Source organism: Lepus europaeus, chromosome X (genome assembly GCF_033115175.1).
Source record: "Lepus europaeus isolate LE1 chromosome X, mLepTim1.pri, whole genome shotgun sequence".
In the NCBI taxonomy this organism is placed as follows: Eukaryota; Metazoa; Chordata; class Mammalia; order Lagomorpha; family Leporidae; genus Lepus; species Lepus europaeus.
The window spans coordinates 51,518,588-51,541,423 of NC_084850.1; the positions used below are offsets into that span (position 1 = coordinate 51,518,588).

Sequence of the window (22,836 nt, forward strand, 5' to 3'; positions counted from 1 at the left end):
GAATGGCAATCATTACATTTCTAAATCACCAGAAGCCAGGGACCTGGGGATAGAAAACAATGATTGCAGAGATTTCTTCAGGTCAAACCTCCTAATGTGGCTTAGATTCTCTCATAATTATGCTAGCCCTGCCTTTATTTCCATCTTTTAGAAAAGGAGTCTGCATCTTAATTAAAGCATGTTTTCTCTCTTGGCTAAAAGGATAGATATCTGCTTCATTGGGAGACAGTGCAATTTACATAGCAATAAATCAGAGTGTTAAAATTCTCAGTACCTAAAGAAAGTAGAGTCCTATGCTAACATATCCATGAACTGAAGATAAAAATCAGAACAAAGAAGGGAAACTCAATGATCTAGCCATGTATACCATCTGGTCAATATGGGAATGAAAAGCAGTCAGTTTTAAGGCCCCTCTTTTCCCCCCATCAGCAGCAATTTGGCTTCCCGGCCTACCCAAAGTGGACTGAACTGCTTGGTAGGAGTGAGGGACAATGATCTGGTTTTAACAGTTGAACCCACACAGAGCAGAGATGTAGTCATACTGGCCCATGCTTGAATCAACTGGACAATTATACAAGGGTACTTTAAACATTCATTTTGGTGCAAAAATTTTTTTGCATATATAGTCTTTCCATCAGATGCATTTTCATGTACTGAAATAAACTTATCTTTTCATTTTCTTTTTGCACAAGTGGTATGAAGTATCCTGGTATCAACTGTCCACTTTTCTCAGGCTATGGAAACTCTCAAGTTCTTATGGTTATAATGTGGACAATATTCAAATATCATTCCCCAACCTGGCATTGCTCCTTTTTCTCGTGTTCTTTTTCTGTCTGTTTACACTGTCAGCCAACCAAGCAGATTGATGTCTATAAATGTTGTAGTCTAAGCTCATGATGACTATTTTAATGTGAGTAATGGGCACATCGAATGATGTGTTTCCAGGCAGTCATGCCATTCCTTGAAGTAGTTAGAAAGAATAAGGCTGAAGGAAGAGTGGCTCTAACCACCCGTGCAGAAATAATTGCTCTGAAATGCTTCACTGGGAATTCTTTATTTTTACTTGTAGAACCAGACTTATACACACACAAAAAGGGTCTCTAACTCTACAAATGGGATGGCACACTATTGACCTTGACAGGATATCCCAGATGGCCAATTAGGAATCATCACTATTAATTTGTTAAGCTCAATATGAAAGCCAATGTTGTCTCATCCACTATATGAAAGACTTTCTATCTAGAAAGAAATTTTCTAGACATAAGAGGCATGCCAAGAATAAAGAGATGACCTCAGAGGGGTTGGGGGGAATCCTGTGGAGATGAATTCTGAGCACAAGAGATGGGCAGAGAACGAAAACAACCTGGAAAATTCCCATGAAGAGAAGAAGATTCCAGTTGGGATTTAGAAGAGGAGAAGGAGACAAGAATAGTACATTTCAGACACAGTTCCATATTTGTGAACATAAACTATTCACTTCTGAAAAAGAATTGTTAATGGTGGTTAGATTACTATTTAACTTTGAAAAGATTAGAGTATTTCAATAAGGTTTGAAATTTAGATGAGAACATACTAACTAAAAATTATTGAGCTTTTTAAATTTCACTTTATTGTGGTAAGAACATTTAAGATGAGATCTAGCCTCTTAACAAATTTCTTAAGTATATAATCGAGTATTGTTAAGTATAGGCACAATGTTGTACAGTAGATCTCTAGAATATATGCATCTTGGGGGAAGAAATGGGGAATATCTAATCAACAGGCATAATATTTCACTTATACAAGATGAATTTTTATTTTTCAACTTTTTTATTTGAGAGGCAGAGGAAGAAACAGAGAGACACAGAGAAAGAGAGACAGTTCTTCCAATCACTGGTTCACTCTCTAAATGCCCACAATAGCTGGAGCTGGGCCAGGCCAAACCTGGGAGCCAGGCACTCCATTTAGATCTCCCACACGGTAGCAGGAACCCAACTACTTTAGCCATCACCTGCTTCTTTCCAGGATCTGCGCTAACAGAAAGCTGGAATAGGAAGCCAGAGCTGGGTATCCAGCTACGGAACTCTAATATGGGATGCAGGTGTCATAACTAGCATCTTCAACTCTAAGCCAAATAGTCATCCATGAATTTTTGTTTTTAAAGTGATGTTTCTCATGAACAAGGTTTCTTTCCTATCATCATGACCAACAGTATTTCTGCAGAAAATGTGGACCAAAACAAAAACAACTTGAGACTGATTTGTGATGATCTACATTTGCAATTGTTTGGTATTTTCCCATTTTCTTTGATTTCAAAAATTTTGAAAAATTTGCTTTGACTTTTATGATTACAAATATGAAATACACCACTTCCCTTAAGATCCCCAAATTCTAACAAAAATGACATCTGAAGTGCAGATTTGCAAGGTTTTTGTTTGTTTTTGGTTAGGAAAATCAAGAGTCTTAGGGAAAGTGGCAGTTGTCTTGAAGACTGACATATTATCTTTAAACTGTTGCTTCCTTGAAAGATTTAGCAAAAATATCCCAATTTGGGGCTGGCATTGTGGCACCATTTGCAATGCCAGCATCTCATATCAGAGGGCCAGTCTGAGTCCTGGCTACACAGTTTCTCATCTAGCTTCCCGCTAATGTGCCTGAAAAGGCAGCAGATGATGACAGAAGTGCTTGGGTCCCTGCCACCAATGTGGAAGATCTGAATGAAGTTCTTGCCTCCTGGCTTCAGCCTGGCCCAGCTCTAGCTGTTGCAGCCATTTGTGGGAGTGAACCCACAGTGGATGGAAAATCCTCTCTCTCTCTCTCTCTCTCTCTCTCCCCTTCTTTTTTCTCTTTCTCCCACACTCTTCCATTGAAACAAATATGTTTTTTTAAAGTATCTCCATTTCATAAAAAGAGACATCAATTTTCTCAATGGGCTCATTCAAGATGTGTTGGATGAATGGGTTTGGGTTGAATGCGTCCAGTCATTCCTCCTGCTTCCCTAGCCAAACTTGCACTTGGAGCACTGTCAAAAAATTTTTGTGACTGTGGCCCACTTAGTTTCTTGTTAAAATTTGTTAAATTATTTTGAAATATTTATTTTTATTTATTTGAAAGGCAGAGTTAGAAAGGGAGTGACAGAGAGAGAGAGGGAGAGAGAGAGAGAGAGAGAGAGAGAGATCGATCTTCCATCTGCTGGTTGACTACCCAAATGGCCACAACACAACAGTTGGGGCTGGGATAGGACAAAGCCAAGAGCCTGAAACTCCATCCAGGTCTCCCAAATGGGTGGCAGAGGCTCAAGCACTTGGGCCATTTTCCACTGTTTGTCCAGGAGCATTAGCAGGGAGCTGGATTGGAAGTGAAGCAGTCAGGAATTGAACCAGCGCCATATGGGATGATGGCATCATAGGCAGCTTAAAGCCCTCTGCGCCACAAGGCTGTATCCTGTCTTTGTTTTTAATAAATCCTTCAGTAAGATATATGCTTAATAGTATACTAGGGGAAATAGGGGCAAAATAAAAGATAGTGTTTGTGTTAAAAAAACTTCCCAGTTGAAAAGCCAAGACACAAAATATTGAATAATACAAGAAAACACTGTTAAAAGCTGAACTCTATTGCTGTGGTTTGGGTGTGGTTGGTCCCCAACAAAACTCATGTTGAAATCTTACTGCAATATAGTGATATTGGGATGTGGGGCCTTTAAGAGGTAGTAGTGTCTTTTTCATGAGACTAGATTAGTTCTCATGGAAATGGATTCATTCTCAGGAGACTGGATTGTTATGAAGTGGGTCAGCTCCTGGCCCCTTCCTTCTGTTCCACATGTACCTGCTTCCCCTTTTACTTTCCTATCATGCATAGAGCAACATGAGACTCTCACCAGAGGCATAGCAGAAGCAGCTACTTGATCTTGAATTTGCAGCCTCCAGGACTTGAATTAAATATACCTCTTTATAAATTACCCAGTCTTGCTTATTTCATTAAGCAACACAAAACAGACAATGATGACACATCTATGAACCACACTAAGGCCTAAAGGTGGTCAAAGAAGAAGGAGATCAATGAGGAGTAGAATGATTAGGCAAGACTACTTAGAAAAGTTCAACTGTAACTGGATCTTGAAAGATGAATGGAATCCTAACAACTAGAAGAGAGGAGGAAAACTATTCCAAGCTGTGGGGAGTAAGAAAGGTTTATTACAGGAGGGAAGGAGAGAAGGAACATAGCATGTTATAGGACAAAGTAGAGGAGAAGGTGTGTTGGTGTCAAAGGATTGAAGATGGGTAGGTTAAGGAAGAATCAGATTGCTATACAGAGGGCCTGAGTGTGTGTGTATGTGCATGTACGTGTGTGTGTGCGTGTGTGCTTGTCTGTGTGTTATTAATTAATTATTTTGAGAGGGAGAGAGACAGAGACAGAGAGAAAAACAGCTCTCATCTGTTGGTTCATTCCCCAAATGCCCACAATAGCTCAGACTTGGCTTGGCTGAAACCAGGAGCCAGGAAGTCTAAGTCTCACATGTGGGTGTCAGGAACCCAACTAATTGAGCATCAGTGCTGCGTCTCAGGTCAGTATTAGCAGGAAGCTGGAGGCAGGAGGAGAGCCAAGCACTGAATCCAGGGCACTCTGATATGGGACAAAGACATCTTAACTGGTGTCTTAACCACTATGCAAAACCAGAGGGCCTTTAAAAACAAGCTGAAGAATTTAGATTGCACAATGTGGTAAGAAATGGCAGGCACTGACCTACATGATCAAGTAGTTCCTTAAGAAGGAAATTACTGAAGTATAAAAAAGTAACGTAGAGGCTCCCACAGCATCAGTGTGTGACTGGAGTGATGTTTCTATCGTGGCATTAGAAGTTGGGGATCCTGAGAGTGTAGGACTGTCAACAGTTACCTCCCTAACTTTTGAGCCCACCCTCCCTCACTCTGGATTGCGGAGAGTGAGGAGGAATGTGGTGTGAGTTCAGACCAGAGAGACAGTCCTAGGAATCTTCCTTTACCTCCTCATTAGGCTGATCCTCTCAATTACTGGCTTTTATGACAATTTTCTTTTGTGGCATGTAGCATAGTTGAAATTACACATTTACTTGTACCATTACATAGTAAATGACTGTCTTCCTCACTAAAACTCCATGAGGGATGATTTAATGTCTGTTTCTATTCACCACTGCATCTCTAGCACTGGCATTGCCAGGGATTTAGCAATTGCTTTACAAATGTCTGCTGAATTAAATGAGATAGGTATCTATACTTGGGACTCTTCAGGCCTAGAAATAGAGAGAAGGGTTAAATAAGTTGATCCCTGTGGTCAGAGTGGGTAAATTGGAGCCCTGATCGATAAAGATGAGCAGTGTCATTCCTCTCTTAGAGCTATTGGCTTCTGTCAATATGCAATGCATATCTCTCCCACCCCCTTACTCCTGTGCACTAAGACAAGTCACTTGTCACACTCCCATAAATGGTTCCAACAGATAGTGTAGAGATTAAGAACTTGGGACTCCCACCAGACTTACTAGGTTCAAATTCTAGCTCTGTCACTTACTAGTATGTGTCCTTGGGCACATCACTTCTCTGCCTCAGTTTCCTCATCTGTAGATGGGGATAAAACAGTTTCTACTGCTACTGTAAGGATCAAATGAGTTGCTCTATTCACAAGTTCTTAGAACACTGCCTGGAATGTAGTAAGTGCTACATACATACACTGTTTACCAAATGCATATTTGGCTTTCAATATGGTCCATAGGCTATCCCAAATACCTCTCTCTTGTCAAAGATCCAAGCACATAGCCTTCCCTTTTGCTTGGCAAGATAGGCAGGAGACAGGAAAGAGATGTGATAAATGATAGAGGGAACCCGGGTATGGGTTTGGGCTTGAGGCCTGCCTGCCCAGAATGTGGCATGGGGGTAGCAAAATCTCTGAAGAGATATTTTTCTTCTGATAAAGTTTCCTTTGAGGTTCCAGGGCCCGTTGGAGCTCTGCTTCCAGTCCAGATGAGGTTTGCTGAAGTGCCAGCAATGACACGCCCCCCTGCCAACATTCCTGACTGTCCTAGCCTCACAGACATGTCTAAACAACTGAGGCTGGAGCTGAGAGTCAATCCACATCTAGGATTGCTGCCCGGCCCAAGAAGAGGGCACAAATTAACATTTCAATGAGGCCTTGTATAGGGAGGTCTGCAAAGTTCAGCACTCAAAGGTTATTTCTTCTTCAGTATTTGGCCCCAGTTAGGGTGGCCAGCATAGGAGAGAAGTGTCTGGGTTCCCTGCTAGATGAGTAATGTGCTTACACAACATACCTCTTTGTAAAAACATCATTTCAACAGACAAAAATATCTAGGTGCTTCAGAAATGAGGACTTCAAAGGAGTTTCAACCACATCATATACAACTGAAAGATGTAAAGAAATTGGAGGCCCAGAAAAAACAACAATTTTTATAAAAGTGTGGGATTTAGTCTTTATAAGCAAAGATGAAAGAAAATGGTGTGTTTAGGCTAGAGAAGAGATGGCAAGGAAAGAACTTAAGGACTCATCAAGTATATGAGGGAACAATACATGATCAGTAATAACGAGCTTTTATCTGTTGCTTCTGAGGACATAATAAAAGGAAAGTCATTTAAATTGTGACAAGAGAACTGGAGAGAAGATAGTCTCAAGATCTGTTACTACAAGAAAGACTAGAAATAAAGGTCTGTCTATGAAGATGAAATAAGTAAAAAGGCAAAGCTACTGGAGATAGAGGAGAAGCTTCAATTCTATTTAACTCCATAAGAATAAATATAGCAATTATTACATAAAATATAACTATTATAATTTATTAAGCAATTTTAGGCCATCTCCTAGCACTTTTATGCCATCTCAGTTCATCTTCACAGCCATTCCATGTGTTGTAACCTCCATTTTTACAACTGAGGAAACCATGGTTCTGAATGAGTTAAGTAGCATGGCCAAGGTAAGTGCACTAACAGGTGGTAGCCCAACCATAGAAATCTATGTCCTCTGGTTTCAGGACCTGTATCCTCTAACTGCATTTACTCTCAGATGCAGCAATATATCATTTTGCAGTTTCCTTTCCTTTATCAATTGTTCTTCAGTTTAGATTTTACAAATCTTTTTGCCCAAGCAAAATAATCTCAGCTTAACAACTGGATTATAGCAACCACTTGGTTATATTAGCAGTCACAGGTGGATCTCTGCTCAGCAAGGACTTTCTTTCCTTTGGGGAAGACTCAAAATAGATAAGGGGATAGATAAGAAAAAAGGTGAGGGATAAAATGTCTGTCTTTCCTAGACATGGAATCTAATAGCTATAGTATAAAACAAACATATGAGGAGCCTTCAAAAAGCTGGTGCAATGATGAAATTAAAAGATAAATTTGTTAAATTCATGCATGGTGTTTTCATAATATGCATTTTCCATGAACTTTTTGAAGTACTCTTATGTGTGCTCATACTGTGAGGAACAGGTTTGGAAAGTCCCAGGGCCTTGTTGAAGCATAAATCAAATTAGATTGTAACTGAATCCACATTGACTCTGGAGGGCTGGTACAAATAATTTATTAAAAGAGATGAGCATATACTGGTAGTCAGAAGAAGGTCATTCCTTCTAAAGAGAAATATTAATGATGCTTTCCTACTGTGGGATAAGGAGGGAAAAAAAACCTAGGACTCAGGAATGACACCAAATTACCTCCCAAAAAACAACCTAGGACTCAGAAATGATACCAAATCATTTCCTATTGACCACGAAGCAATGAACAGTTGGAACTATCTGCCATAGTCGATCAGTAATTCAGGGGAATAGCACAGCAATCTTATCCTATTTTAATAGCATTAAATTCCAATCATGCCTGTCTAGTAATCTTTGAATGAGCACCTACTCTGTGCCTACTGTAGTGGAGAAAACGAAGATGAACCAGAAAGAATCTCCACATCAAGACTTTTACATAGTGATATAGCTGTTCAGATACTGGCACAAATAATAAAAGACAAAAGGTAACAAGGTGATAAGTAGTATTGGAGAAGCACAAATTAATTACTGATTATTCCTAGAGAAGAGGTAGGTTTATGCTTAGGCTGACCTTTGAAGGATAAGTAGGATTTAGGGGGGTAGGGGTAATTAGAGATGGATGTGGGCAGGTGACAAAGAGAGAAAGATCTTCCAGCTGGTAGTTATCAAAATGTGACCTAAGGATGAGCTACATTAGAATCTGAGGGGGCTGCATTTGAGCTAGGCCTTCAAGGACTACCAGAACTTCCACTGGCAAGGATGGAGGAAAAGGACTTTCCAGAAAGAGGCAATATTCACTTCTCCCACCTTTATTTAGGCAACCATTTTGTCTTCTTTTCTCCCAGCTCTTTATCATAAAATGGCCACCATTCATTCACCACACACTTGGTTGCCACAGGATCAGAACTGGTTGCTCCAAACATTCAGAGAGTAAAATTGGTTACTTTTCTATTAGTTTGTTTAGGTATCAGACTTTTAATGGGCAGTTTAAGTGCATCAAACTCAGATACAAAAACCATCATTCCAGGGTGTTCTCAAGTCATCCACTTGGTCATGAGAATGGTTTCTCAAAGTGGTGATCCATAGACCATCATTTTGCATCAGTATGCACAATGGGATCTGTTTAATGGGCCCACACCAAGACTCATAAATCAGAATCTTTGCAGGTTGTGGCCCAGAGATTTGAGTTTCAATGAATTCTCTAGGTGATTCTGCAGCACATGAAAGTTTGAGAAACCCTGAGGGGAGGAGCAGAGAGCACAGGAACAATGTGAGTGGAACCTAAGGTAGATGAATGGAGGAATACAAGCCTCTGAGGGTGAACTGAGAAAGACCACGCAAGGCCTTCCCTGTCAGCATCAGGGGCTTAACATATATTCTGGTAGCAACAGGAAGGCATCACTTTCCAGAGCAGAGTGTCATGGTTAAGAGCCTGAACTCTAGAGCTAGACTGCCAGGAATCAAATCTTAGCTCCTTCTTGGGGGCTGGTGCTGTGGCATAGCAGGTAAAGCCACCACCTTCAGTGCCGGCATCCCATATGGGTGCCAGTTCGAGTCCTGGCTGCTCCACTTCCCCTCCAGCTCTCTGCTATGGCCTGGGAAAGCAGTATAAGATGGCCCAAGTCCTTGGGCCTCTGCATTAGTGTGGAAGACCTGGAAGAAGCTCCTGGCTCCTGGCTTCAGATTGGTGCAGCTCCAACCATTTGGAGAGTAAGGCAGCAGATGGAAGACCTCTCTTTCTCTGCCTCTGCCTCTCTGTAACTCTGCCTTTCAAATAAATAAATAAATAAATAAATAAATCTTTAAAAAAAATCTTAGCTCCTCATATCACTAGCTAGCTGATCCAGGACAAAGTTCTTAACCTCTTTCTTCCTTATGCATAATATGGGGATAATACTACTAGTCACTAAATAGTATTGTTATGAGATTAAATTAGTTCATGTATGTAAAGTTCTTATAAGTGGGACTAGTAGATAGTAAGTATGCTTACACAAAGTCTTCTGAACAGGGGTGTAACAAGGTTAAGTTTCCCTTTTTTGGAAGAGTAAGATAGCAGTAATATCTAAGAGTCACTTACCTGTCCCCAACCAGAAAATCCTGTAATTTTTCCCTCTCACTCAGTGTGGGTTTCAACCTTGTCTGCACATTGGAATACCTCCCCCTCCTAGCTTAGGTATAAATCCGCCAAGATTAATTCCAATATACAACCATGGTTGAGAACCAATACTCTAAATATAGCTCAAATTTGTCTACTTGTCTTTATGGAGTACTCATTACATGCAAGAAATTCAGTTAGGTTCTTTTCTTGAGTTGTATCATTTAAACCTCATAACCATGTTGAAGGTAGGTGCTAACACTATCCTCACTTTAAGAACTGTTAGCAAGATTAAGTAAGGTCAGTCAGCCAGATAAGAACAGAGTTGGGATTAGAACTTTGACAGTCTGGCCCCCAGAGGCTCTACTCTAAACCTCTGCTGTACACTGTGTCCTCGGTCCCAGCATTCACCTTCTCACACTAAAAAGGTTGCTTCATTATCCTTCTTCCTGGTCACTCCCACGTGCATTGCTGCCTCCCTGCAATTTAGTCTAGACACAACAGCCAGTGAGACCCTTTAATACTTCAATTTGATGAAGCTATGCTCTTGTTTACAACCTTCCAATGGCTTCTCAATTCACTAAAAACTGGAATCCAAACATCTTCCAATGGCCTTCAATGCCCTCCATGGTCTAACTCCTGTTCACCGCTCTATCATCATCTTGTGTCAGTTTGAACCATAATATTCCAGCCACACTAGTTCTTAGGTTCTTGGGATGTGCCAGGCTCTTCTCTGCTGGGAGACTTTTAATTTTCTTTTCTCTAGGCCTGAAATGCTATTCTCCACACTCTTTTGCATAGATGGTTCCTTTTCATCATTCGGGTCTGAGTTTATCACCTCATCAGAGAGGCCTTCCTGACCATCCAACTTGAAAAATCCTCTTGCTTTCTATTCCAGTCCTTTGTTATTGCATTTCTAGTACTAGCATTGTTTGCATTTACATATTATTTGTCTCCTCTGCTAGAATGTGAATTCTATCTGGGCAAAGGACATATCTTTTCTGCTATGGACACCGTTTTTGGTTGAGTAGGTTAGATATTGCACAGAGATGCCACAGCTAAAGGGATATATTCACAAGGAAGTTTCTGGAAAATGTTAGCAAGCCATCCTAAGTAATGGAATCCTTTATGCAGTTCTTAAAAAGTTGCCATATGGTCTATATTTACCAATTCATACCCCATTTATATCACATGGTTGAACATGCAGAAGATGCTTAATAATATTAGGATACTCCAGTGGGAAATCAGAAAATGGGAGGAATATAGAATAGTGCTGATAGATTTAGTAATTTGAGAAGAGGCAACAAAGGAAGAATTAAATGTGATTAGGTTTGATCCTAGGAACCTAAAGGGGGAAAAAAGCACTGTTACATAAAAAAAAAAGGGATCCAAAGATAAAAGACTGGTTGGAAAAGAAGATTCTATTTTGGATATAACTTGGGAAGATGATGTCTTCCATTTTGCTTTTATTGAGTTTGTCACCATTTTATTGTGGGATTTAAAAAATATGGCTAAATTTAGCCTGTATTCCTTCAAAATGGCCACATCAATGCTTTGCAGGATCCAATCTTCCTTTTATGGCTGTGCATGGAAATGGTCTGTGTTTTACGATACAATAATTTAGGGGCAACGCTGCAAGGGATTAAGGAAGGAGAGATAAAGATATTCACTTTCACATTAGCTGACTCTTACCCGTCCCTGCTGTTGTACTCCAGCGCAGTTTCTTTCACGCAAGGTCCTTAAAAAATCAATGTGCTAATTGTTTTATTTTTCTATTTTGTGAATGACTGTACCCCAACTACAAAGGCTACCACAGAAAATCCTCTTTCTCTAGGACACTAGACAGGCATTTTCCTCTCTTTAAGTTTTACTACTCAGGATGGTAGCACTCCGGATCTTGGGATACAGGACACTTACCTCTGCACACCCGGCAGCAAGAATCTGGAACAGAGACTGGGAATGCACAGGTTAGTTTGGGGCAAGTCTTGAGACCACAATACACATTCCCCTCCTGCCAAGGAGAAACAAAATTAAGATCAGAAGGATCTGGGATAAGTGTAAAAGCTTGCTCAGTACCAAGGATAAAGTAGGGCTTGAAACATAGTGCATCCTTCTCAATTTTTCTCTCATGGTTGGTTCTATATACTTCTTAAATTTTATTACACGTTGCTTATTTTTCTATTTACAATTTCTCAATGTCAGAGATTAAGTCACATAAAGGCTAGCAATCCTAGTTGGACACCCTGCTCTAAGACGGTACAGACTAGTACATGAGGCTGCCAGGGCCTCCAAACTACCAGATTCAGCCTCACGCCTCTATGTTCACTGCATTCCTCGGTCCTCATCATGCCCCAGTTGGATGCTGGGTATTTAAGGGAATGAAGATGTGTGCCATAGCTGCCATTTGTAACATTCTCTGGAGTCTCCCTTCCAAGGCAGAGACAAGCTCTCTAGGGTAATGCAAAACCATACCTGATGCTCTGAATTTCACAGCTCAGTCTAGCACATGGGAGAGGATACTATTTACTTGTGGTTATACCTATCTTTGCAAATAATCTGCATTTCCTACAATTCTATCTTCCAAAAATTATTCTTTAAGCTTTGCTCTGAGTTCTCAGAAGCATTTCCCTCTGAAGCTAGAAGAGTTTCTGAAAGGCTATTAGGAAAACTGGGCCACAACCAAATGCCCACAAATACCAAGATACCATATTTTTACTGAGAACTCCAAAGGGAAGGGATTCTGTAAATTCCCCCTGGCAATCCAGGGTTTAATACCCCTTACAAGCAGAATAGTGGATTCTACATCTAACCTCATTCTTTCATACTTCAGTTTAACATTCATTTTACTCCACTTCCTAGATCTCATATTCTCCGGACTCTACAATTACGTAAAGATATAATTGGTGTGCTTTACTCATGATCAAGCATTTATAAAGAGTTTTCTCATTCCATGATATGAGAAATCAATTAATCAGTCAAACTTCATAGGTAGGAACCAACAGACATTCCATTTTCTTGTGAATTAGATTGAGTGGCCCTAGAGGTGAGAGTGACTTTTCCACTCACAGCACTCCCAAGACTTCAGAGAAGTTTGAGTCCTTCAATGAAGGCTTAGGTGGTGTAATTACTATAAAAAGGAGTGCAGATCATGACAAATGGCTCATCTTTGCCCACTTAAAGAGTTCTACAACTTTAAAACTGAGATATGATGAGTCTGATATCTTCGAAAGTGTTATTCAGGGTTGGCAATCAGGGGGTTTAACTTGGCAGCAATGCTTATGGAACTCATCTTTCATTCAAACACCTTATAGCATAGGCTCAATCAAAAACTACACATACAGAGGGACTTCTCATATTTGGGTAGGGTCTTGTAGGAACATTAAATTGCAGGGTCTTACCGAACAGCTGCATTGGGTGCATTGATTAGGTTGCCGGTTCTGAAAGAGCCCTTCAGCCACGAATAGCTCTCCATGTTGGTAAGTGGTACCATTGTACTCACACGACTTGCTGGTCACCTTATTGTTCACAGAAGGTAAAGAGTCTTCTGGAACAAAGTGGAGAAAAAGCACAATCGACTATTGGCATCATTGCAAAGGATTTCATAAATCCCAACAGCAGATGGGGCTGTGTTACACAGAGGGAGTTAAAAGACAGTCCTTCTCCAGTGGCTCATGATTTTAGATACTATTAAGGCAGTCAGATAAGAACAGCAGCTGACATCACCGTCCATTCATTCTTTCATTTGTTGAGCACTTCTTGAGCACCCACTGTGTGTCAGGCACTGCAATAAGCATTAGCGAGAGATCAGAGAACAAGAACAAGGTCCCAGCTTTGATGGAGGTAATAATATAGATGATTTAAGATATTAACATGCCTGAAAGGGGGGATTTTCATGCTACCTCTATTTAATCCTTTGCCTCTGTCTCTTCAGAAGAGACTACCCTCAAAACAATACGCCCCTGCTATGTTTTATATCATTGGCGATGTGCTTGTATATTTGTTCTAGCCTCCGTAGTTTATGTTTATTTCTCATCCCTCTTCCATTGTACCCTCCTCCCCCAAAACACACCTACTGAAGCGCTATCTGATGAGAGTTCAGCTCACATCCCCTTTTCTCCATGAATCTTTCCCTAACAACTCCAGCCCATGTTCTGGACCTGTCAAGGTATGTGCCGTGGAAAGCACAGAATTTGACACTTGAATATTATTGGACTTTGTATTTGTGAATCATGGTAACCTATAAACCCCTTTACAAACTGCGATCACATACACTATTACAATGAAGCCTCATAACAAACCTGTGAATCAGGTAGGATTGAGTCTACCTTTATTTTTCATTTGAAGGAAATAAGTCACTGAAGTTAAGTGACTTACAAACTGAAGTCACAAAGCTAATGAGTGGTGAGAAAGGGAATCAGAATCTGGTCTTCTGGTCCTACCTTTCACCTTCTTTCTATTGACCTATATATGTATGAATGGGTATATATTGCTTTTTGAGAGCTAGAACTCTTATATATCTCTTTACTCCGTGCAGTCTAACACAGAGTTGCCATGTAGTAAACAGTCAATGCACTCAGTGAGTGACTCTAGGCGAATGGTCTCTAGAAGTCTGTTCACTGGGCTTCATTAAAGCCTATGCTGCATGTGTATGTGCATATGCACACATATGGACAGACACAGCCCAAACAACAATAAATAAGTACCCAAATTAAACTGATCATCAATGCATGAATTGTAGATACAAAGAGAGTTCAGGAAATGTCTGCCACGGGACAGTTGAAGAAGAGAAATCATGGGAGATATGTTTCATGAGGAAGGGCTTAGAAAGTTGATAGTTTCTCTCAGTCAAAATTGAAATAAATGAGTCCCTTTTATGTTAGATAAGTTATACTTCAATATAGAGCCTCATGATGTGATAAAATGATAAAGGCTAATTATAATAATACTCATAATGATAATAACAGTAGCTAATGTTTACTGAGCCCCAACTGTATGATAGGTACAACGGTTAAGTGCTTTTACATACATTATCTCATTGGCTCTTATTAATAACGTTCTTATACATACCCTATGATTATGTCCACTTTGCAGATGAAGGAACTAAGATTTAAGGAACTAATGACTTCCCAAGGTCATTCGACTTCTAAGTAGTAGCAATAGGATATGAATTGATGTCTGCCTGATTCTAGAATCTTCTTTCCTAGCCATTATCTAGAAGGATACCAACTACTTCAAATTTGTAACAAAGAAAGGACCAAAATCCAAGAACCACTGAAATATGAAGGTGTGCTATACCTCTAGACTGTTGTAGTCTAAAATCCCCAGAAAGTAGACATTGAAGATTCTTTGGCTTCAATTATTTGGGTAACAAACTCAATTCCACACTCCATTATATAATTTGATCTAGCTTCAATTTCTTGTTTTAAAAAGATTTATTTGCCACTGTGCACTTGCTCCTCATGTGGGATCTCTGTCCTTAATGTGCTGTACATTGTGATTTAATGCTATAACTAGTACTCAAACAGTATGTTTCACTTTGTGTTTCTATGTGGGTGCAAACTGTTGCAATCTTTATACTAAATTGATCTTCTGTATATAAAGAGAATTGAAAATGAATCTTGATGCAAATGGAAGGGGAGAGGGAGCGGGAGAGGAGAGGGTTGCGGGTGGGAGGGAAGTTATGGGAGGGGGAAGCCATTGTAATCCATAAGCTGTACACTGGAAATTTATAGTCATTAAATAAAAGTTAAAAAAAAAGATTTATTTGAAAGGCAGAGCAATATAAGGGGAGAGACAGAGAGATAAAGAGATCTTCCATCTACTGGTTCACTCTACAAATGGCTGCAGTATCCAGACCAGGAACTCCAACCTGGTCTCCCATATGGGTGGCAGGAACCCAAGGACTTGGGCCATCTTCTGCTGCCCTCCCAGATTGTGCATTATCAGGAAGTTGGATCAGAAGTGTAGTAGATGGGAGTTGAACTGGCATTCCAATATGGGATGCAGTGTTGTAAGAGGCAGCTTAACCCACTGTACCGCAATACCAACCCTAGCCTCAATTTCTAAGTAACTCATTCCTTGGGTAGTAACTACTTGTTGATGATCTTTTACAGCATATAAAGAACGTTATTTGATTTTGCCTTAAAAAAAGAAGTCTTAGCTCAAAGAAATAGTTTAACTCATGTTAACTGACCCTCTGTCTAGAGTCCCTGCCTCCTGCCCACAAGGGAATACAACCACACAGCTGCAGCTGGCAGAAATGAGTGAAAGCCATCAGAGAAAGAATAGGAGTAGCGCCATTTGCCCCCTGGGCTCTAATAACTCCAAATCTCAGCATTTTGTAGTAGAGGAAAACTACAATGACCTACAAAATAATAGTTGTCATGACTTTTACATGAGCTGGCAGAACTTTGGAATACCAAAAAAAAAAAAAAGTCTGGAATTATTTTGCCTCCAAAGAATGTGGGTTGATTTTCAGACCATGCCTTTCACTAAGGGATCGATGGCAAGGCAACTGCAGGGTGAGGTTTTCTAGTGGAAGCATGAACTTGACAGTGTGCCTTGCACTAGTCTTCTGAGTAACCCTGTGTTAGAATCTATTAATCCACTCAACAGAAGATGGGAAAAAAAGCAAAAGATAGGAAGACAAAACAGAATCAAAGGAAAAGAAAATAATTACAGTCATGCTTAAGACTAGTTTTATGCAATGGAATTATTTCAACAACTCATTTACTTTTACTTTATTCTTCCAACATCCTTGATAGTGTACAGAGGAAAATAGTGAAAATTAGGTGATTGATACACCCAAAGATTTGACCCCCAAACAATTTGACTCATGTCACATAGTTGCTTCATAGGAGAGCCACTTCAGAAGTATAAGATAATTTGCCCGCCTTTAAGTTTGTGGTCTTTTCAAAGAGTGGGTGTTAAAATTTCAAGGAAGGACCACTGAGTCATAATCTCAGCTTGAATCCCAACCCTCATAACTTTACACAAGCCACTTAACCTCTTTGGTTCTCATTACTTTTTTATTTATTTATTTTACTTGAAAGTCACAGTTACACACAGAGAGAGAAGGAGAGAGAGAGAGAGAGAGGCCCTCCATCCACTGGTGCACTCCCCAGATGGCCACAACTGCTGTAGCTGCACCAATCCGAAGCTAGGAGCCAGGAGCTTCCTCCAGGTCTCCCACATGGGTGCAGGGGCTCAAGGAATGGGGCCATCCTCCACTGCTTTCCCAGGCCACAGCAGAGAGCTGTATAGGAAGTGGAGCAGCCGGGTCTCGAACGGGCACCCATATGGGATGCTGGCACTGCAGGCAGCAGCTCTACCCACTATGCCACAGCGCCTACCCCTCGTTATTTTTTTAAATCTAAGAATTGTATATGGGACTCATGTCTCCCTTTGCGTCTTTAGAAGGCCAACGTAGCATGCTTCCTTACCAGAGAAGCAAGAAAAGTCACCTCAGAGTCTATCCTTTCCCATCCCAGATTTTCCAAGGTGACTGGGCTTCTAACCAACTCTCCTTGGAACACAGTCAGTGTGTTGCTGGCTGAAAACTGGCAGAAAATCAGTCTAAAGCCAAGTTGGCTCAAGGGTCCCTCAGGAGAATGGTGCAATAGAAATGGCCAGCTTGCACGGCTCTAACCTCTCCCTTACTGCACTATGAAGAGGAGTGGAGGAAGTACTTGTCGAGTAAGCAGATAAGCACAAAGCCATCTGACTACGGATGTCTTCAGAGAGCAGCAATCTCTCCACCCCATGGGAAGAATGGCCATTGTGAAAAATGTGTGTTTATTTGAGAGGCATGGGGCAGAGGAGGGAGAGGAAAAGGGAGAGGGAGAGGGAAAGGCAGATGGGGAGAGAGAAACCTCCAGTCCTCTGGTTCATTTTCCAAATGGCTGCAACAACCAAGGCTGGGCCAGGCTGTAGCTGAGAGCCTGGAACTCAATCCGGGTCTCCTAAATGGGTGGCAGGGAGCCAAGTACCTGAATCATCACCTGCTTCTCACGGTGTGCACTGGAAGGAAGCTGGAACTGGGAGTGGAGCCACGACTCTAACTGAGGTACTTCATTATGGAATATGAGTGTCCCAAGTAGCATCTGAACCAGTGTGTCCAGTGTTCACCCTGAGAAATGTCTTACATGTAAGCAGAACTATGATTTCTCGGGCACTCAGAAAACACCTCCTTATGCTAAATATCTCTTCCCATGGTTTTTCTCATGGATGCCTAAAATACCACCATTTGAGGTCCACTGAACTAAATAGTTGCCTTTTTTGTAATCAGATTTTGCAGTCCCAAGACTCCTGTCACTCACTGACATCTTAGTTTGCTAACTTTGCCACAGCGTTTTTCCCCCTTCAGAATTCGTGGTAAGTTTCACCATGAAGTGTGTGGTCCTGCACTACTTCTTTTAGTAAGCCATTCTCTCCCCTCCTGGCACTACACTCCTTCCCTTTCTCTGGAACCTGAAGTCTTCACACTGGTTCCTCTTGTCACCACTCTCCCACACCCTCAAATTTCCATTCTCATATTGAGACAGTTCTTGGACAATCAGAAAGGCAGCTTGTATATCGGAGACAAATAAGCTCTCAGAGTTATGAGATAAATTCAAACTTCCCCAGAGCTTCCAGGGATCAGTTGCTCATCAACTCCATGGAAAGCCATCCCTTCTTTGCCGTTGTCACTGTTCTGCTTCCTACTTCACTGTGTGGCCGAGTCTGATTCTGAAACTTCTCTGGTTCTTGTTCATTCTACAGATATAGCAGCAACACTTCTGCAGGGAAGGGGAAGCAGGGAACACAGGTGAAGGTAATGACTTGAAAGAAGACAGAGACATGCATACACGTGTAAAATAAAACAGAGTCAAAAGGGCTCCATCTCAGAAAAATGAATACAAGGGAGGAGAAAATGGGAGAAGAGGCTGGGATAATGTGCTATTTGCACATAGCATGCTGCTTGCCATCTGTGAATCAGAAAGTGGGCCCTCACCACACACCAAATCTACTGGCACCCTGATCTTGGACCTCCCAGACTCCAAAATCATGAGCAGTTAATTATGGTCTACCCAGTTTATGGTATATTGTTATAGTAGCCCAACAAGCCAAAACACCAGCTTTGGCATGTCTCTGCTCTGTAATCTTGGGAAGGCTATTCAGTCTTTCTGCACCTCAGTTTCCCCCACCTTCAAAAAGAGTGCACCTTACATGGCTGTGAGGTTCAGAGAATTTGCAGGTACGTTATTCAGAATAAAAGGTAGATGGTGGTGGTCTAGAAAGAAGGCAGAGAAGAAAGCAGTGAATGTGGAGAACATGAATGGATTTGCCCAGCCCCCAGGGATGACTGGGCAATTCAACAGAAGGCAGTTGTTCTGTATTTTGCTTGTGGTAAGTGCTGTGGGGATAGGGGTTAAGGCACTTTTGTTTCTCTCTTGTTTCCTTCTTCACTCAACAAACACATATGGACGACATTGCCTACACCTGGCACTAACAGGGTCTTGACCATACCTTGACAATACCTGACACTATGCTGCATTAAAGCTACAGGGAAATAAGACCTTTTCCTGATTTCAAGGAGAATGCTACTTTCACAGGAGAAACAGGAACAAACAGCAATGTTAAATGATAATGCTTTTCAACAATATATAAAAGTTCATAATGAAAAAGAAGTCATATTATCACAAATTGCCAATGTAAAGAAGCATCAATTGTATAAATCAGTATTCATGTGACGTGTTAGAAAATATTCCTAGCTGAAAGAATTATTAAGAACTAAAATCACAAGCCAACCAGCCATGTGCAGCAGTCATTGTCCAACTATATTCTGTATTAAGATTCTTCCGAGTGGGGCTGGCACTGTTGCGTAGCAGGTAAGACCACTGCATGAAGTGTTGGCATCCCTTATGGATGCTGGTTCGAGTCCCAGCTGTTCCACTTCTGATCCAGCTCTCTGCTATGACCTGGGAAAGCAGAAGATGGCTCAAGTCCTTGGGTCCCTGCACCCACGTGGAAGGCCTGGACGAAGCTCCTGGCTCTTGTCTTTGGATCAGCACAGCTCTGGACGTTGTGGCCATTTGGGGAGTGAATCAGTGGTTGGAAGACCCCCCCACTCTGCTTCTGCCTCTCTGTAACTCTGCCTTTCAAATAAATAAATGAATCTTTAAAAAGACTCTTCAGAGGTGTCGGAGAGCTGGGTGGATGACAACCCCTTCTCCTTTCCCACTTCAATAGAACTCCAATCTTATTGGTGTTCATGTTTTTGTTATTTTTATAATTGCAGTTAAAGGAAAGGTTTGTTGCTGAAAGACATCATAAAAACTAGCATATAACCTCTTCAGAGGATTGCTATTCTTAGATTAAAACCCTATTTGCTCCAATATATAGAGTCCTTAAAAATTGAAGAGAACACTAATAACCCAATAATGAAAATAGCAAAAAATATAAAGACAATATACAGAAATGGAAATACTAAGACATAAGAAAATGTGATCGATCTCATTCATAAGAAAAATGTAAATTAAAACCATCCTGGGATATCATTTTTCTTATCAGATTTGCAGAAATCCAAATATTTGAGTAATATACTTTCTTTCTTTAAATTGTTAAAAATAATCATTCATTTATTTAAAAGGCAGATATGGAGAGAGAGAGAGAGAAAGAGAGAAAGAGATAGAGTTCTTCCATCCTCTGGTTCACTCGCTAAATGGCTGCAATGGCTAGGACTTGGCCAGGCTGAAGCCTGGAGCCAAGAACTTCATCAGGGTGGCAGGATTCCAAATACTTTGGGCCATCATGCACTGCCTTCCCAGGTGTATTAGCAGGGAGCTAGGTCTGAAGTGGACCTGCCAGGACTCAAATCAGAGCTCCAATATGGGATGCCAGATCACAACCAGCAGTTTAACCAATTGCACCACAATGCTGGCTATTAATATTCTTTCTTGACAAGGCTGTAAGAACTTGGTAGCAATACTATGGAGGGCGTTTTATAAATATATCTATTATTATATATGTATAGATAAATATTTAACCAGTAATCCTAGTTTTAAGAATTCATTCTTTTTTTTTTTTTTTTGACAGGCAGAGTGGATAGTGAGAGAGAGAGAGAGAAAGGTTTTGCAGTTGGTTCACCCTCCAATGGCCGCCGCGGCCAAAGCGCTGTGTCGGCGCACCGCGCTGATCCGAAGGCAGGAGCCAGGTGCTTCTCCTGGTCTCCCATGTGGGTGCAGGACCCAAGCACTTGGGCCATCCTCCACTGCACTCCCGGGCCACAGCAGAGAGCTGGCCTGGAAGAGGGGCAACCGGGACAGAATCTGGTGCCCCGACCGGGACTAGAACCCAGTGTGCAGGCGCCGCAAGGCGGAGGATTAGCCTATTGAGCCATGGCACCGGCTAGTTTTAAGAATTCATTCTATAGATACACTTGCAACATGTGTAAACACATAAAAATTATTCTTTTCAGCATTATTTGTAATGGCAAAAATTAAAAACAACTTCTATGCCCAAGACATCTGGCTACACATGTGATGGCTCACTAATACAAAGAAATATTATGTGGTTGTTTAAAAGAATGAGTAATTTCTCTGTGTATTAATTCAGGAAGATTTTTATTAACTGAATAAAGTAGCAAAGTATAGAATAGTATGCATGATATAGTGGCTTTTATGTAAAAACAACTTTGAGCAAATATTCATATCTGCTTATATTTTCATAAAAGTCTGGAAAGATACTTAAGTACTAAAAGCTGTGGAAGAAACTACATGTCTTGGGGGAAAGAATATAATTGGATGGATGTGGGATGAGGTGAATTAGACATTTTACTGCATAACTATATATAGACATATAGATATGTAATCATATATACATGTACATACACGTATGTATTCATATTTTTGAATGATAAAAATGTACATCTTCAAAAATTAAATTTGAATACTGAAAAAAAACTACTTGGAGTGCACAGGTGGTACTAGATGACAATTTGGGGCCCCTTCCAACCATAGCAAATCATCCTTTAAAGCTGGCTATTGGCCGGCACCATGGCTCAATAGGCTAATCCTCTGCTTTGCGGCACTGGCACACCGGGTTCTAGTCCCGGTCGGGGCACCGGATTCTGTCCTGGTTGCCCCTCTTCCAGGCCAGCCCTCTGATGTGGCCCGGGAGTGCAGAGGAGGATGGCCCACGTGCTTGGGCCCTGCACCCACATGGGAGACCAGGAGAAGCACCTGGCTCCTGGCTTCAGATCAGCGCGGTGCGCCGGTCGCAATGCACCAGCCGCGGCGGCCATTGGAGGGTGAACCAATGGCACAAGGAACACCTTTCTCTCTGTCTCTCTCTCTCACTGTCCACTCTGCCTGTCAAATAAATAAATAAATAAATAAATAAAGCTGGTTATTAGGGGCAGGGGCAGGCACCGTGGCATAGCAGGTAAAGCTGCCACCTGCAGTGCCGGAATCCCGTATGGGCTCCAGTTCGAGTCCCAGCTGCTCCTCTTCCAATCCAGCTCTCTGCTATGGCCTGGGAAAGCAGTGGAAGATGGCCCAATGCCTTGGGCCCCTGCACCTGCATGGGAGACCCGGAAGAAACTCCTGACTCCTGGCTTTGGATCGGCGCAGCTCCGGCCATTGCGGCCAATTGGGGAGTGAACCAGTGGATGGAAGACCTCTCTCTCTCTCTCTGTGTCTCTCCTCCTCTCTCTGTGTAACTTTGCCTTTCAAATAAATAAATAAACCTTTAAAAAAAAGCTGGTTATTAGAATCCCACCTTTATTCCTGCTAGTGGAGCAGATGCTAGCTAAAGCTCTGTGTTCTCAGTCCCTACCAATGTTGTGTTATGTTGCTCTCTTAAATTGTTTTAGAGTCATTGGGTTCTATGGCTTAGATATGGTCTGAGTGTATCCCTCAGGGTTCATGTGTTGGAAGCTTGGTTGTCAGTGTGGTTACATTATGAAATGGTGAGACTTTAATAGGTTGAATCTGGTGGGAGGTCTTACAGATCTCTGGTGGAGGGTTTCTTTTGAAGGAACTAATAGAGTTCTCATGGGATCCTACCTAGTCCTAGCCCCCTCTCTCTGGCTTCCTATCTCACTATTTAGTCTCTCCCTCTCACAATGCTCCCACAATGATACCATTCAGCTTGAAGTGATACTGTTGGGGGCCCTCACTAGAACCAATACCATGCTGTTTGGACTTCAGCCTTCAAACCTTTGAGTTACACCTCTTTTGTTTTGAAGTTATTCAGCCTCAGGTATTTTGTT

The 22,836-nt window shown here is 41.3% G+C and overlaps 1 protein-coding gene across 7 annotated transcripts in view; it reads right to left on the reverse strand.

The window, feature by feature from the left end:
* Positions 1-22,836, reverse strand: part of CHRDL1 (chordin like 1) — a 134,381-nt gene that overhangs the window by 34,248 nt on the left and 77,297 nt on the right. For 4 of the 7 annotated variants that reach the window (XM_062183996.1, XM_062183997.1, XM_062183994.1 and 1 more), the window contains exons 5-6: positions 12,983-13,128; positions 11,502-11,595 (exon numbers count right to left, since the gene is read on the reverse strand). In XM_062183996.1, the coding sequence (XP_062039980.1) occupies positions 11,502-11,595; positions 12,983-13,128 (240 nt within the window). The remainder of the gene's footprint in view (positions 1-11,501; positions 11,596-12,982; positions 13,129-22,836) is intronic. The other 3 variants (XM_062183998.1, XM_062183995.1, XM_062184000.1) reach the window with 1 other exon arrangement.